General features: G+C 36.6%; 2 protein-coding genes and 1 non-coding gene across 3 annotated transcripts in view; 2 read left to right on the top strand and 1 right to left on the bottom strand.

The window, feature by feature from the left end:
* Positions 1-15,160, bottom strand: part of SLC30A7 (solute carrier family 30 member 7) — a 94,251-nt gene that overhangs the window by 10,491 nt on the left and 68,600 nt on the right. The window contains exon 9 of the mRNA XM_069598932.1: positions 5,536-5,626. Within this exon, the coding sequence (XP_069455033.1) occupies positions 5,536-5,626 (91 nt within the window). The remainder of the gene's footprint in view (positions 1-5,535; positions 5,627-15,160) is intronic.
* Positions 141-244, top strand: LOC138431574 (U6 spliceosomal RNA). Its single transcript, XR_011253735.1, has one exon. It is a non-coding gene; the product is annotated as a U6 spliceosomal RNA (small nuclear RNA).
* The window catches only part of EXTL2 (exostosin like glycosyltransferase 2), a 99,481-nt gene continuing 85,836 nt past the window's right edge, over positions 1,516-15,160 (top strand). Inside the window, exon 1 of the mRNA XM_069598944.1 lies at positions 1,516-1,700. The gene's annotated coding sequence lies outside the window, so the exon portion shown is untranslated. The remainder of the gene's footprint in view (positions 1,701-15,160) is intronic.

Below are 15,160 nucleotides of genomic sequence, written 5' to 3'. Positions count from 1 at the left end.
GCTCAATAAGAGCAGGGATTTATTTTTGAGTTTCATGTTTGTATCCTGAACACCTAAAACTATAAGCATCTAAGCCTGGCCTGCAAGTGCTCAGTAAACAGTATATGTATGTATATAAAATGAATAAATACTCAATTTTGGTGTTTGCTTTGGCAGCACATATACTAAAATTAGAATGATACAGAGATTAACTTGGCCCTCGTCCAAGAATGACATGTAAATTTGTGAAGTGTTCCCAATTTTTGTGGTGATCATTTCACAGTGTACATGTATATCAAAACATCAAATTGTACACTTTAAATATATATAATTTTAATTTATCAATTTTAGCTCACTAAACCTGGAAAAAAATAAATAATAAAATCAGAAAAACAACAAAAAACACAATTTTAAGAAACTAGACAAAAATGAATAAATTTTGGGAAATTATTTCAGAAGATACAGAAAATCCTGTAATACAAGAAAAAAAAACCAGAAAATATGAAAGGACCATTAAAAATTGAAAAGGTAATAAAAGTTCTCTTTCATAAAGCCTCCTCAACCCTGTCAAGTCCCAGAGGGAAAACTTTCAAGTAACTTAACCTCTTAGTTTTGCCAGAAAATAAAAAAGAGGCGCTACCTCATTTAAGGAAAAATAATCTTGATCTCCAACCAGATAAATACAGTAACATATAAGCTGAATTCTCTTATGAATTAAGTAAGCTAAATCCAACAGTATATTAAAAAAACAACGTATCATGACTAAGTTAGGTTTATCCCAAGAGGGAAACAATAAACATCAGAAATTCTATTACTGTTATTCTTCAATTAATGAAGCAAAGGAGAAAAATCACACAATCATTTTAATAAAAGAATTGCAATTACTTAATAAAATTCAACCCCTATTTATGCTTAGAAGGACACTTCCTTAACTTACTAAAAGCTATCTACCAAAAATGTATAGAAAACACTTATGGAAAAAAACATTAGATGTATTCCATTGAAGATCAGGAAAATCTTTACAAAGATGCCCAAACTATTGCTATTGTTCAGTATCTCTGTAGACAGAAGATCTGGAAGAGATGAACTAAGATCAGAACACAGAAATTAAAAGAGGCTCAATGTAAAAAGATCTTTATAACAATTAGATCAACTTTAAAGAGAAAGAGGTTACTCTGTGAAGAGATTAACCACTGGTTCCTGGAAATGGTCAAGAAGCTGGATGACCAACTAAATGTTGCAGAGGAGATTCTTGCAACAGACAGAAGTCTGGACCAAGTGAATAATAAGATCTTTTCAAATTCTGAGATTCTCTGATTCTTAGGTAATCTATTTGAGATGTTAACTACGAAAAGGTTGAACTTTTTATCAAAATATTTATTTTTATCAGAATCTGATGCATATAGGATTACCTTCTTTCAGCTCCAAGACTCCTGGTGGGAAATTGAGACAATACCTACTGCGCTCATTTAAGAAAAAACAAAACTGCTTTTACTGGGGAAACAGGGCAAGGTGGACTTTCTCTTTCTCTTTCAGGACTCTGATGACAGAGCAGTTTGAAGTTGATATCCTCTACATTTTTCTAAAGAGTATCCTCACGAATGGTGTGCTGCTGCTGCTGCTGCTAAGTCACTTCAGTCATGTCCAACTGTGTGTGACCCCACAGATGGCAGCCCACCAGGCTCCACCATGCCCGGGATTCTCCAGGCAAGAACACTGGGGTAGGTTGCCATTTCCTTCCCCAGTGCATGAAAGTGAAAAGTGAAGTCGCTCAGTTGTGTCCGACTCTTCGCGACCCCATGGACTGCAGCCTACCAGGCTCCTCCACCCATGGGATTTTCCAGGCAAGAATACTGGAGTGGGGTGCCATTACCTTCTCCCACGAATGGTGTAGTGAAACACCAATGCTAGTGAAACAACAGGCTGACTGAAGAGATTTCTCCTACCTCCATAGAAATAGCAGTATAAGTACATTCTTGCAAGTTATTCTAAAGCCTAAGTTAAGGAATGACTCTTACAGAAATTGGCATTAACTTTCCTCAAATTAAAAATGTGCAGAAAGTGTAGTTACAGATGAAAGTCTATGTTGCTCTCCTTGTTCTGACAGTGTGGTGTAACAAAAAGAGCAGGAGCTTCTAAAGCCAGAATTATATGGATTAGAATCCTGATTCAGCCGCTACCATCTGTGATCTTTGAGTTATTTAAATCTTCTGAGCCTCAATTTTACTCAATTTTCCTAGGGAAAGGAATAGGAAACTTAGCCTGTATGGTTAATTTGAAGAACAGAAACAATATATGTACATCACTTAGTATAGGGGCCAGCTTAGAGTAGGCATTCACTAAATTGTCCCTTTCTCTTCCACAATTATGCTGACTGGTCCTCCCTTAAAATCATAAAACCACAAAAGTCAAACGGGCAGCATTTCACTTTCCCTATGTCAGAAAGAACTATTCTACACTTTCTCTTTTTTCCTCTCGTCTTCTCATTTCTCTGTATGATTACACTGCCCTGTAAGTCAAAGAGAAAATAGAGCCACACAGAAAAGCTCTTCTGACTCACCAAATCTACCAGTCAACCCTCATCTATTTCAGCATTCTCTGTCTTCCCTTGTGGGATACAGTACCCCTGGCTCCTAGCTACAATTAATTCCTCCATAACTCTTTGGATCCTATCCCTTCTCACCTTCTCAAAAACTTCATTTCTTCATTAAATTAACCTGCTTCACTACCATATCATCAATTTCTTCCTCTCAGTTGGCATGTTCCCATTAGCAACACACATGCTCCCAAACTGCACTGTGCAATACAGAAGTCACTCGACACACGTGGCTAAATTTGCATGAAAATGTAATGAAATAAAAAAACTAGCTGCACTAGCTCAAAATCCTTAAGCTTCAAATGCTCAGCAGCCACAGGTTCCTTGTGACTTCCATACTGGACGAGATAATTACTGAATACTTCCATTACTGGGGAATGTTCTATGGGATGCTGTTTTAACAAATTCTCTTCCCCTTCTTACTATATCCATAGCCAAGCTTTCAGCTCATTTCTCTACTCCCTTTAACAACACTTCTTAAAAGAAGTGACTGTAACCACTATCTCTACTTCCCCCATTCATTTCCACCCTAATCTACTATATCAAGCTTGCACAAAATCTACTGAAAATGTTTTTATCAAGGCCATTAATGCCATTCATGATGCCAGTCAACGGTCACTTCTTTGTTTCTATTAGAATTGCCTCAAAGAAATATTTGGCACAGTTGATTACTTCCTCCTTCTTCAACTTCTGGGTTTTCCAGCTCCCTTTCTATCTATGCTCTAAATCTTGAGAGTTGAAACTTGAGCTAAAGAATAGAGCTGAATCCTTCCATGGCAATCTCATACAATCCTAATGTTTTAAAGAAGCCATACGGATGGCTAACAAACACATGAAAAGATGCTCAACATCACTCATTATTAGAGAAATGCAAATCAAAACCACAATGAGGTACCACTTCACACCAGTCAGAATGGCTGCGATCCAAAAATCTGCAAGCAATAAATGCTGGAGAGGGTGTGGAGAAAAGGGAACCCTCCTACACTGTTGGTGGGAATGCAAACTAGTACAGCCACTATGGAGAACAGTGTGGAGATTCCTTAAAAAATTGCAAATAGAACTACCTTATGACCCAGCAATCCCACTGCTGGGCATACACACTGAGGAAACCAGAATTGAAAGAGACACATGTACCCCAATGTTCATCGCAGCACTGTTTATAATAGCCAGGACATGGAAACAACCTAGATGTCCATTGGCAGATGAATGGATAAGAAAGCTGTGGTACATATACACAATGGAGTATTACTCAGCCGTTAAAAAGAATTCATTTGAATCAGTTCTGATGAGATGGATGAAACTGGAGCCGATTATACAGAGTGAAGTAAGCCAGAAAGAAAAACACCAATACAGTATACTAACACATATATATGGAATATAGAAAGATGGCAATGACGACCCTGTATGCAAGACAGGAAAAAAGACACAGATGTGTATAACGGACTTTTGGACTCAGAGGGAGAGGGAGAGGGTGGGATGATTTGGGAGAATGGCATTCTAACATGTATACTATCATGTAAGAATTGAATCGCCAGTCTATGTCTGATGCAGGATACAGCATGCTTGGGGCTGGTGCATGGGGATGACCCACAGAGATGTTATGGGGAGGGAAGTGGGAGAGGGGTTCATGTTTGGGAACGCATGTAAGAATTAAGGATTTAAAATTTAAAAAATAAATAAATAAATAAATTTAAAAAAATTTTTTAAAAAAAGGCTATTTATATGTTGATGAATCAAAACTCCTCCTAGTTCTAATCAGTCCCTAAAATTCCAGATTTGCACATCCAAGCACTTCAGTGACATTTCGCTTGCAAGTATAGTAGGCATTTCAGTCTTAACATATCCAAAATAGAACTCTTGATATGGGAGGATTTTCCACTCTCACACCCGCATCAACCTCAACAAATAGTATTAGGATCTAGCTAGCTGCAATTCAACACCTTTTCTCTCCTCTGCTAATATAATCTATCTCTCAAAACTTATCCAAAATATCTACTTAGCTCCACTGTCACTGCTACCACTGCAGTCCAAGCCATAACTTTTCAAATTAAATAATAGCTTCTTAACTGGTTTCCTTTGCTTTCATTCTTCCTAGAGTTTATTCTCTAATAGCAAGCAGAATAAGCTTTAAAATTTAAGTTCTGTGACACTCTCCCAGCATAAAAGCTTTCTAATGCTCCCCACAGAATCAGAATTAAATCTAAACCTCTTAGTAAGACCAGCACTTCTGTATCATCTGTCCCCTGTCATTCTCTCCAGCCTTTCCAGCCACTTTTCCCTTTATCTATTATGCTTCAGCCACAATGGCTTTTCCTCACTGTTTTTCAAATACACTAAATTAATTCCAGCCATAGAACTTATTGCATTAGCATTTTCCTTTGCTTGGAACACTCTTCTCCAAGATTTTCATGTCTGGCTCCTTCTAATCAACAACATTTCAGCTTCCTTGAATATGACACCCTCAATAAATCTGATGTAGCCATCCATGTCTACCACCTCACTTTGTTTCATTTCTATTATAGTAATCATCACTGGTATTTCCTTATTTATTTCTTGCTTAGTGCCTGCGTTTCCCCACCAGACCATAAATACTTTGATAGACCCTGTCTATCCTGTTTACCATTACACCCCTAGGACCTTAGAAGAATATATGGCATAAAAGATGGGAGGCTCACAAAATATATTTGAAGAAATGCTTATACCATCTGCTATTCATATTCATATTTTAAAAGAGCTGCTGGATTTCTAGACTAGATGAGGACAATTTCTACCACATTTCTTTAGTGAAGCTCAATATTTTCCAATGATTTTATTCTGGTTTAAGTGGCTTTCATGGTCAGCTTTTAATCTTGGAAGAAATACTAAATTATACACACATGCTACCCATATTTATAAAAGTTGAAACCCCCAACAATTTGGAAACAACTAAAACCCAACGGTTTGGAAGCATTGAAACTTACCCTCTGATAGCACTGAGGTAAAGTATTTTCCAAAAGTGGAGGAGTTCTCTGCATTAATATTCCAACAGACTCTCTTAAGAGAGGAATAACACTATAGAAAAGGAAGACAACAAACTTATTAGAGCCACATTCTGATCATCCCATCCTGCAAGGAAGTAATAATATCCCTCCTGACAGCAGAATATAACAAAGATTTATCAGAATAATATGAGGAAAAAGAATCCAGTCACTGTTCCAAATTTTTCATGGGACAAAAAAGTTATTATTTAAGGTAAAAAGTAGAAGACTTAAATGAAATATATCAGGGTATCAAAAAAGAGTTAAATGAAATATTTCAGTGTATGAAATATTAGTATAATACTAATATTATACTACTGAATAGTACTGGAGCATCTAAAAATCTAAACGCAAGCAGTCATTTAACTGTCATTTAAAATATGACTTCAAATGGCTAGAATCTTCCAAGATAATCTATAAAGCATATCATGGCCGCCTGGTCCTTAACACTTATCAAACATCTATATGCATTTATCTGAACAGTTCTGTAAAGGAAAATACAAAAAAAAAATTAATACAGTATATTAGGTTCATTCATTCAATGTTTTTCTAATCCAATTATGTATCAATCTTCTTTGATTATTAAAAAAAAAAGGAGCCTGGATATTACCACATACCTAGTGAAGAATCAGCACCTCTAGTGACAGGGCCCTAAAGACTGTATGAATTGATGTAATTAGTCTGTAACTGGTATTTGGAAATTATAGCTTTAGGCTATTTAGATGGTTAAAATGCACACAAAACAGTTAATGGTACAGGTGACTCTACTGCAACAGTTTTCTAAACTAGAAACACATCAAATTCACCTTAAGAGTGTGGTTTGTTTTCATTCCTAACATACTGAATGAGAATCTCTGAGGCAAAGGTGAAGTATCAATATTTTTAGAAAGCCCTCTAGGGGGACTCCAGTAAGTCACTGAAGTGAGCAGACACTCACTGCTCTAGTGCTTGATGCTGATTGAAAGGCAAGGTCAGGAATAGCTTCATTACACTTAATAGCTGAAGCCAGTTCTTTGTTTTAAACTTATAGAATCTCAATGTTTCTAGAGAAAAACCCCTCCTGATTATAGCTAAAGGTATGTGTGCACGCTCAATGTTGTCCAACTTTTTGCAACTCCATGGACTGTAGCCCTCCAGGCTCCTCAGTCCATGGAATTCTTTAAGCAAGAATACTGGAGTCAGTAGCCATTTCCTACTCAAGGGGATCTTCCCTACCCAGGGATCAAACTTGCGTCTCCTGAATTGGCAGGTGGGCTCTTTACAACTGAACCGCTTAGGAAACCCCAGAAATCCAACAGCTATAGGAGATAAAGAGAAAACAAAAAAAAAAACAAAACAAAACATACACCTTTTAAGGAAGGTAGAAGATGAAGTGGATAACTAAAAAGATTAGTGTTATTTTTGACAGACAGAAAGGAAAGAGAAGATATTAATGATTAGAGGATTAGGGACAATGCTTGTCTTGCTGTTATATTCCCAAGGAGGCCCAGTAAAGTGCAGTTCACAAAGTGGGCCTACAATACTTGTTGGTTAAATGAAAGATAAATGTATCTAGCGATTAGATGTTTTAGAATCTAGATTAAAAAAGGAAAGGCCTCAGAGAAGAAATTAAGAAATTGTTCCCACACTTTGTGTACAGAGATAAGTAGCTGGGTAAGGAGGGTAAAAGTAGGAACAGAGACAAATAGGAAAATTAAACAGACACTGAGAGATATTGAGATACTGGGAAGCTGGAGTCCAGGAAAGCAACACCAAGGGCAAGTTTAGAAACCTAAAAGTGTGACGAGAATGGCAGTAATGCATATAAAAGCTCAACATGGACAGGAGTTGAAGACACATTCAAGCGAAAATATTCTTCAGTCAGATGGTGATTTGCTGGTCAAAAACAATTAGATGCCACCTTTAATTGCTTCTCCCTTAAAACCTTCATGCTCTAAATCACCAAGTTCTCACGACTTAACCTGCTAAGCATTTCTTGTCTCCACCCCCCTTCTTCATTCTATTACTTACGTCTACAATAATCTCCATTATCATTTCACTTGGATTATCAAATAGCCTCCTAAGTGGTCCCTTTGCCTCTAGTCTTATTTTCTTAAGTCCACTGTGACAGGTGGCTTCAAAGATGGATCCCAGAGACCCCTGCCTCCCTAGTGTGTGTGCTCTTGTGTCATCTCCTCCCCTTGAGAGTGGTCTGGATCCAGTGACTTGCTCCTAATGCATCAAGTATGCAAAAGTGATGCTTCTAAAGTAAAAGACTCTGGCTTCTATCTTTTCCACCCTCCTTCTTGCTCTCTCGCTTGTTCAAAGCTGCCACACTGTAAGCTGCCCTAGGCAGAGGCCCAAGGCAAGGGGAACTAAGAGATGCTTCTGGAGAGGAAACGAGACCCTCAGTCCAACAGCCCCAAAGAAACTCAATACTGTCAACAACCACTTCAGTGAGACTGGAAGTAGATTCTCCCCCAGACAAGCATTAGCATGACTACAGCCCTGGCTGACACCTTGACTGTCACTGTGTGAGGGAGCCTGAGCCAGAGAGCCCAGTTAGCCACGCTCAAGTTCCTGAACCAAGACAAAGATAATAATGTGTGTCATTTTAGCTATGCTCTTTTTGTGTTAGTTGTTATCTTACCAAGGATAACTAATAGAACCATTCTGTATCAAGCTATTAGGCTAATCTAATTGAAATCAGAATCTGACTCTATACTTCCCTCAAAGAAAAAAAAAAAAAAAAGGAAAATCCATTAGCAGCTCTCTACTGACTGGTGTGCTGCAGTCCACGGGGTTGCAAAGAGTCGGACACGACTGAACGACTGAACTGCACTGAACTGCCTGGGGAATTAAATGTAAACTCTAGCTTCACCTCCTATCATTCTTGCTTCACATTTTAAGCTCTCTAAAACATAAACCTGCTTGTACTTCACTTTCTGCGGTTTCTTCCTTTCACGCTTTGTCTCATGCTGTAACCTCTCTAGATGTCCCTAAACTGTCCTTTAATCTGGCTTCTAGTCCTTCTTTAAAATCTCAAGTGTCACCCCTTGTAGGGGATATTCCCTGATCCCAAACTGTCCTCCAAACTCTATGAAGTTCTTCTCTGTGCTCTTACAAAAAATCTGTGATATCTATAGTAAGGCTGGAGGAAAAATGGGTGGAAAGCAACTAGAACTGGGGTTAAGGATTTTGACAGTGAAAGAACAGTGGTTATCCTTTCATTCAACCTGAACAGTAATGTCTGTTGCTATCCACTGTGCTGTTATTAAAAAGGTGAAGGTTCCCTGGAACTACAAAAACGGCAAAGAAAAACCTCATAGTAGAATAACAAGGCATAATTCAATTATGACATTCTTCTTTCCTCTCTCCATCCTCATTTCTCAGGAAAAATAAAGGATCCATAACTAAATGCTTTTATACATCTAACTTAAACAATTTTTGTTTTCCTACTTTCCTTATTGTACTTCTCAGGAAATGAGGCATAAAAGTAGTTCCCCCAGAATAACTGTTTGAGAATAAGAAAAAAGTATTTTTTTCACATGCCCATAAATTTAGCTATTTTGATCATTTCTTCTTCAATCTTTATCTCAAGAAACTGCTAATAATGCCTGGAGATACCTGATGTGGAAAAATCACTCAAGTGTAAATCATACAACCTAGGTTCTAACTCTGCCATTAAACAGCTTTAGACAAATAGTATAACCTTCCAAAACATCCGTTTTCTCATCTATAAAATAAGGGAATAGATTAAATTTCTAGGTAATTTCTTCCATCTTTATTTTCATTCAGTAAGAAAAAAAATGGTCAAAGTACAAGGAATACTAGAGAGAGAATATATTTGGAAATGAAATATAAGTTGCCTTTGTATACTAAAAAGCAACAACATGCCAGTATCATCAACTGAGATATACTTTGCAAACCAATCTAATCCATTACTAATTAGGTAAGCCTCCAAATAGATTTTATTATGCAATCAATACAAATAAGCAATAAGTACTACATGCTTTGCTTGGCATCAGATCTTCTAGAATCAGATGGAATTTTACTCTAGAGTTGTGGAAATAGAGACTTGGTGCACCAAAGCAACTTGCTTAAGGTTAAAGCTAGTGAATGGGAGAGCTAGAATAATAACAGGTCTTCTGACTCCAAAATCAATTTTGAACAGTTCAAGTCTACAAACATTTACTGTTTATTTACCATGTGCCAGGCATGCGCTAGGCACCAGAAATAAAAAGATAAATAATTCACAATGCCTTACTTCAAAGGAACTCAACAGTATTGAAAAAGCCTGTAGCGATCAATGGAAACTACACAACAAACATTTACTGGATTGACCCACCATTTGGAAAAAGATGCACATGAATACAAAACAACTGTAGATTAAAAGCCTGTATCCGTTTTCATTTCCTAGGAACTTCTGGCAAACAGTTTTTTAATTAGTATGTTGATCACTTACTCTTAAACATACCTTTAAAAATAAATAATACATCTTTCCGACTTTCCTGGTGGTGCAGTGGATAAGGATCTGCCTGCCAATGCAGGGAACATAGGTTTGACCCCTGATCCAGGAAGATTCCACATGCTTCAGAGCAACTAAGCCCATGCACCACAACTACTGAGCCTGTGAGCCACAACTACTGAAGCCCATGCACCTAGAGCCTGCGCTCCACAGCAAGAGAAGCCACTGCAGAGAAAGCCTGCCACAGCTAGAGATAGCCTGCACAAAGGCAACAAAGACCAGGAGCAGCCAAAAGTGAATTAAAAAATAGATACCCTTCAAAACAATGTAAGGAAGAAAGGAACAGAAGAGAACATGGATTTCACTGTAACAAAAGGCATGCAATATGAGCAGAGATATTACTTAAATAAAATATAATCTTGCAAAAGACTTTTAAAATCTTTGTTTTAGTATACCTAAAGCTAGTTTAAGACTTTCCCCGAAAAGAGCTAAAGCACAATTAATACAAGAGAGTTAAGTCCAATCTAGATTAATCCTTAAGGAAATCAGTTTTAAAACAGTAAAGACATTTCTTTAATACAGTCTCCTAATAAGTCACCAAATACATGGGGAAACAGTGACAGACTTTATTTTTGGGGGCTCCAAAATCACTGCAGATGGTGAGTGCAGCCATGAAATTGAAAGACGCTTACTCCTTGGAAGGAAAGTTATGACCAACCTAGATAGCATATCCAAAAGCAGAGACATTACTTTGCCAACAAAGGTCCATCTAGTCATGGCTATGGTTTTTCCAGTGGTCATGTATGGATGTGAGAGTTGGACTGTGAAGAAAGCTCAGCGCTGAAGAATTGATGCTTTTGAACTGTGGTGTTGGAGAAGACTCTTGAGAGTCCCTTGGACTGCAAGGAGATCAAACCAGTCCATTCTATAGGAGATCAGTCCTGGGTGTTCTTTGGAAAGACTGATGCTAAAGCTGAAACTCCAATACTTGGGCCACCTGATGTGAAGAGTTGACTCACTGGAAAAGACCCATTGGAAAAGACTGATGCTGGGAGGGATTGGGGCAGGAGGAGTAGGGGACAACAGAGGATGAGATGGCTGGATGGCATCACTGACTCGATGGACATGAGTTTGGGTGAACTCCGGGAGTTGGTGATGGACAGGGAAGCCTGGTGTGCTGCAGTCCATGGGGTCACAAAGAGTTGAACATGACTGAGCGACCAAACTGAACTGAATGTCACCAAGAACAACCATCTACAAATTTATCCAAATCTTTATGTGTATCATCCATGGTGTTGCCTCTCAAAGTCTGCTACTCTCTTTGTAAAAACAACAACAATGAACAACAACTAGTACTTCTCTTTTTCTCCTAAAATTTACTTTCTTATGTGGCCCTTAGTTTGAGGATTCTAGAACTGGTAAAGCTCCATGATCACAGATAACACAATATTAGAATTAACAGAATTTAGAGATCTCCTATTTTAACACAATTCAAAAACCATAATTAGAGAAATATTTAATAAAATTAATATTAGAAGCCAGCATCTATTTTAAAATAATTAAATTAAAGCTATAACTGATATAAGACAATAATATATAGAGAGACCAATGAGGTTTTTACTGACTCTGCTACACTATAAAATTTCAAATGGTTGTCTACTTAGGTAGAATTCTAATAAAATGTTTACATTTAAGAGCAGCAAGCATTTCACCAAGGCACATGGAAACATCAGGCTAATTTTCTCCAATAATAATATTAAAATATTGTTAAGAATTTCAGCTGTAGGAGCTATAACTAGGTCATGAAACTGGGGTGGGGAGAAAAAAGTACTTGCTAAATCAAGTGTGGTGATAAGCAATTTAAAATCAAAGTCAATTTCTATAATAATCTCAAAGGTTATAAAAATGTAAAAGAAACCTGTAGAAACTCTATTTTTGTTTTTTAAAATTGTGTTTAGCTCAGGAGTTTGTGCCCATATTTTTCTGATTAACTACTGTAATAGGGAATCATAAAACAGATTTTAGCATGGATCCATCTAGCCATAATGAAAGGATATGGGGAAAAAGACAAACTTAGCAAATTCCTGACTGAGCTAAGACTTAGAGCTGCATCCAAACCCAAAAAGAAAGCATTTGGAAACAATTAGAGGTTCACTTCTGGTTGACTAACTCAATTCTAGCTTTAACAATGAAATACCATTTTCCTAGCATATATAAAAAGAATGACTCATTAGGTACATGAGTTTACCAGTAAAACATGCTAATATTTTTATTCCTCAAAAGCTAAGTCAAATTTACAGTCATATAATCAGAAATTTACAATTAATATGAAAGTTTATATGATTGCAGATTAAATAAGCAACAATTAGCTATTACTCTTTATTGCCAGTAACTCTGCAAATGAAAATTTTACTTCAAAAGCATTTAGTGAAAGTCTCACCATTTCAACAGTAAATAAAATTGTAATAAAATGGCAATAATTATAATAAATCAAAGAAAAGGATATACATTATGAAAACTTGAAGAACAATCAGACTAGCAATAATCATAATCCTTAATAATAAAGAATTCCAGAGAGTAAAACCATCACTTAAATCTGAGAACAAATACCTATTAATAATAATTAAAACATAATTACTGATTCAACTTTTTTGAATTGGCTAACGGACTAAGTCTTCCTGCATATTATCAGTGGTTTTTATAATCCACAAACATAAACACAGCTGTACTTTATAAAAGAGCCTATAAATCTGAAGTATTTTTCTAGCATATGTCATATACTCAAAAATGTTTAGTGGACAAAAGAAGCCAAAGAAAATTGACCCTGAAAAGCAATGTATTCTACATTTAGGCATGGTGATCCTGTTGATAAGCTGTAAATATACAGTCATATTTGCACAAATACAATTATTCCACTGTAAAAGACAATAGCTATAAACCCAGAATTTCATAAGCCTAATACAGAACAGAAAACCTAAAACCACAGGGATGGTGATTTACCTTATAATTATACTGAGTTTCTGAAATCTATTGTTTAAATCAATGCATATTTACAGAGTACCTATTTTACTCAATAACAGAGACAGTATGATATCCTAAAATATCCCTAGAACTTGGAGCCAACATCATGAAAAAGTCACTCTTTTCTCTAAAGTTCTGGAACTTAGTTATAACACTTAATGCATCTGGTCTCTGGACCAAAAGCATTTGTAAATAACGTCAAATTAGCAGATAATAACGTCTTTGTTTAAACAAAACTTAATAGTTTCTTTAAGTACTATTAATAAAGTACTTTAAGTACTTTAATAAATTTTTTTCCAATTTGATCCTCACAACAATTTAAGTAGCTTTACGAAAATGTTGGAATAAGAGATACAGACAAGATCATAAGAGCTTATTTAGACCAACTCCCTCATTTTATAGAAGTGAAAACCATCTCAGAGAGATTAAGACAACTTGCTCTTTGTTACATATTGGTAAGCAACAGAACTAGAGGTAATAACTCCACACTAAAGCTTTCTTCTCTACACTGCAGTGTCTCATGAAGTCTGAGTCCTCTGGGGTCAGAGACCAGGTTGTACTCTTTTTATTCCCAGTGCCACATACAGTGCATGGAATATAATAAGTACTGGGCACATGTCTGCTGAATGTACAGTCTATTGTAAAATTTCAAACACTAGTGGAAGATCATTAAAATGTCGAACAGCCCTTGTTTGATATGGCTTTCAACACTTCACAATAACAGCTAAATAACAAAGCAGTAATAGGCCCTTAAAAGAATCATTCCCCCAAAAGAATCTCTAATAAATAGAAGCAGAAGTATCTTATCCTCTATTCAAGTATAGGTGACAAAGAATTAATTATACTTAGGCAGGAGCAATCGGCATTCCCAACTCTTAACATCTAACTTGTTATCTTAAGATAAAGGCTTTTCATTCTCTTGAGAAAGAATATTCTCATGAATAAAAAACTAAAATCACACCAACAATATCAATAGAAAATAAAAGTGATAACATATGTATCCAGGAAGCACAAGGTGCAAGTAAATATAAAAAATGAATGAGAAGTCATGCTAATATCCTCTCAAGAGGGAGGGAAATGGGGAGAGACAATGGAATAGAAGTAACAGGGCAAAGAACACCAGAAGATACAGTTTTGAGAGAAGACTGGAATAAATCTTATTATTCGTATTAAATATGGTAACATTTGCATCTAAAAGCGAATGAGAACTGGAGGCACCTCTCTACTGCCTCTGTGACCCACTGAAAGCGGTGGCTACACTAACATGGACAAAGGCAGGAGATGAAGCTCTTTAAGGAAATCTGCCATTTAAAAAATGGTGAAGAAACAGGACTTTATTTCAAAAACCAGATGAGATGGCAAGAAATATTTATATATTAATACTATAAAAACCAACTTATCATTAAATGGCTTCAGCAATTACAAGTTTTAACTCAAAACAAAAAGGCCTTAAGATCAGTGAAAAAAATTGATCAGGGTGCTGATCAATACCTAGGTTCAATAAGGCTATTAGTAATCTGAGTTAAACTGTGTCTAGCTACTTCCAGGTTAAGCAGTTAACACTTACACAATGCCTGCCAAGTGGCAGGTCTGGTGTAGACTTAGTATATCTTAACTTACTTAGTCCACATATAACAAGTTATGAGGTAAACGTTAACTGTCATTTCCACTTTCAAGATTAAAAACTGAGGTTAAGTGACTTGCGCAAGGTCACACCGACAAAAGGTCGAAACAGGATTTGAACCCAGGCAGCTATGTGCAGAAGTAAACATTCTTAACTGCTCAGTAAGACTTCTTCTAATTAAGTCATCAAGGTGGCTCTGTTAGTGCTACCAAGGCACCTTTACCTAAAGGAGAGCTCTGTCGTTAGGAGAAGCTAGCCTTTAAAGTCAATTGAAGGCCTGGATCATAAAAAGAAATTTAAAAGCTCAGGAAAAGATGAACAGTAATAAAAATATGAAAGTCTTCTGCCATCTGAGAGGTGACTGGTACAGTCAAAACTTGAACAGAAGCAAACCCTGACACCTACTTTCTGTTCTGTGCCCATACTCAATGATAACTTTCAAAGTCAGATGTCTGTGGGAAGCAAACCTAACATAG

The sequence above is a fragment of the Ovis canadensis genome, chromosome 1, assembly GCF_042477335.2.
Source record: "Ovis canadensis isolate MfBH-ARS-UI-01 breed Bighorn chromosome 1, ARS-UI_OviCan_v2, whole genome shotgun sequence".
Classification (NCBI taxonomy): domain Eukaryota; kingdom Metazoa; phylum Chordata; class Mammalia; order Artiodactyla; family Bovidae; genus Ovis; species Ovis canadensis.
The sequence above is the reverse complement of the archived record's forward strand: the minus strand, read 5'-3'. Positions and strand labels throughout refer to the sequence as shown.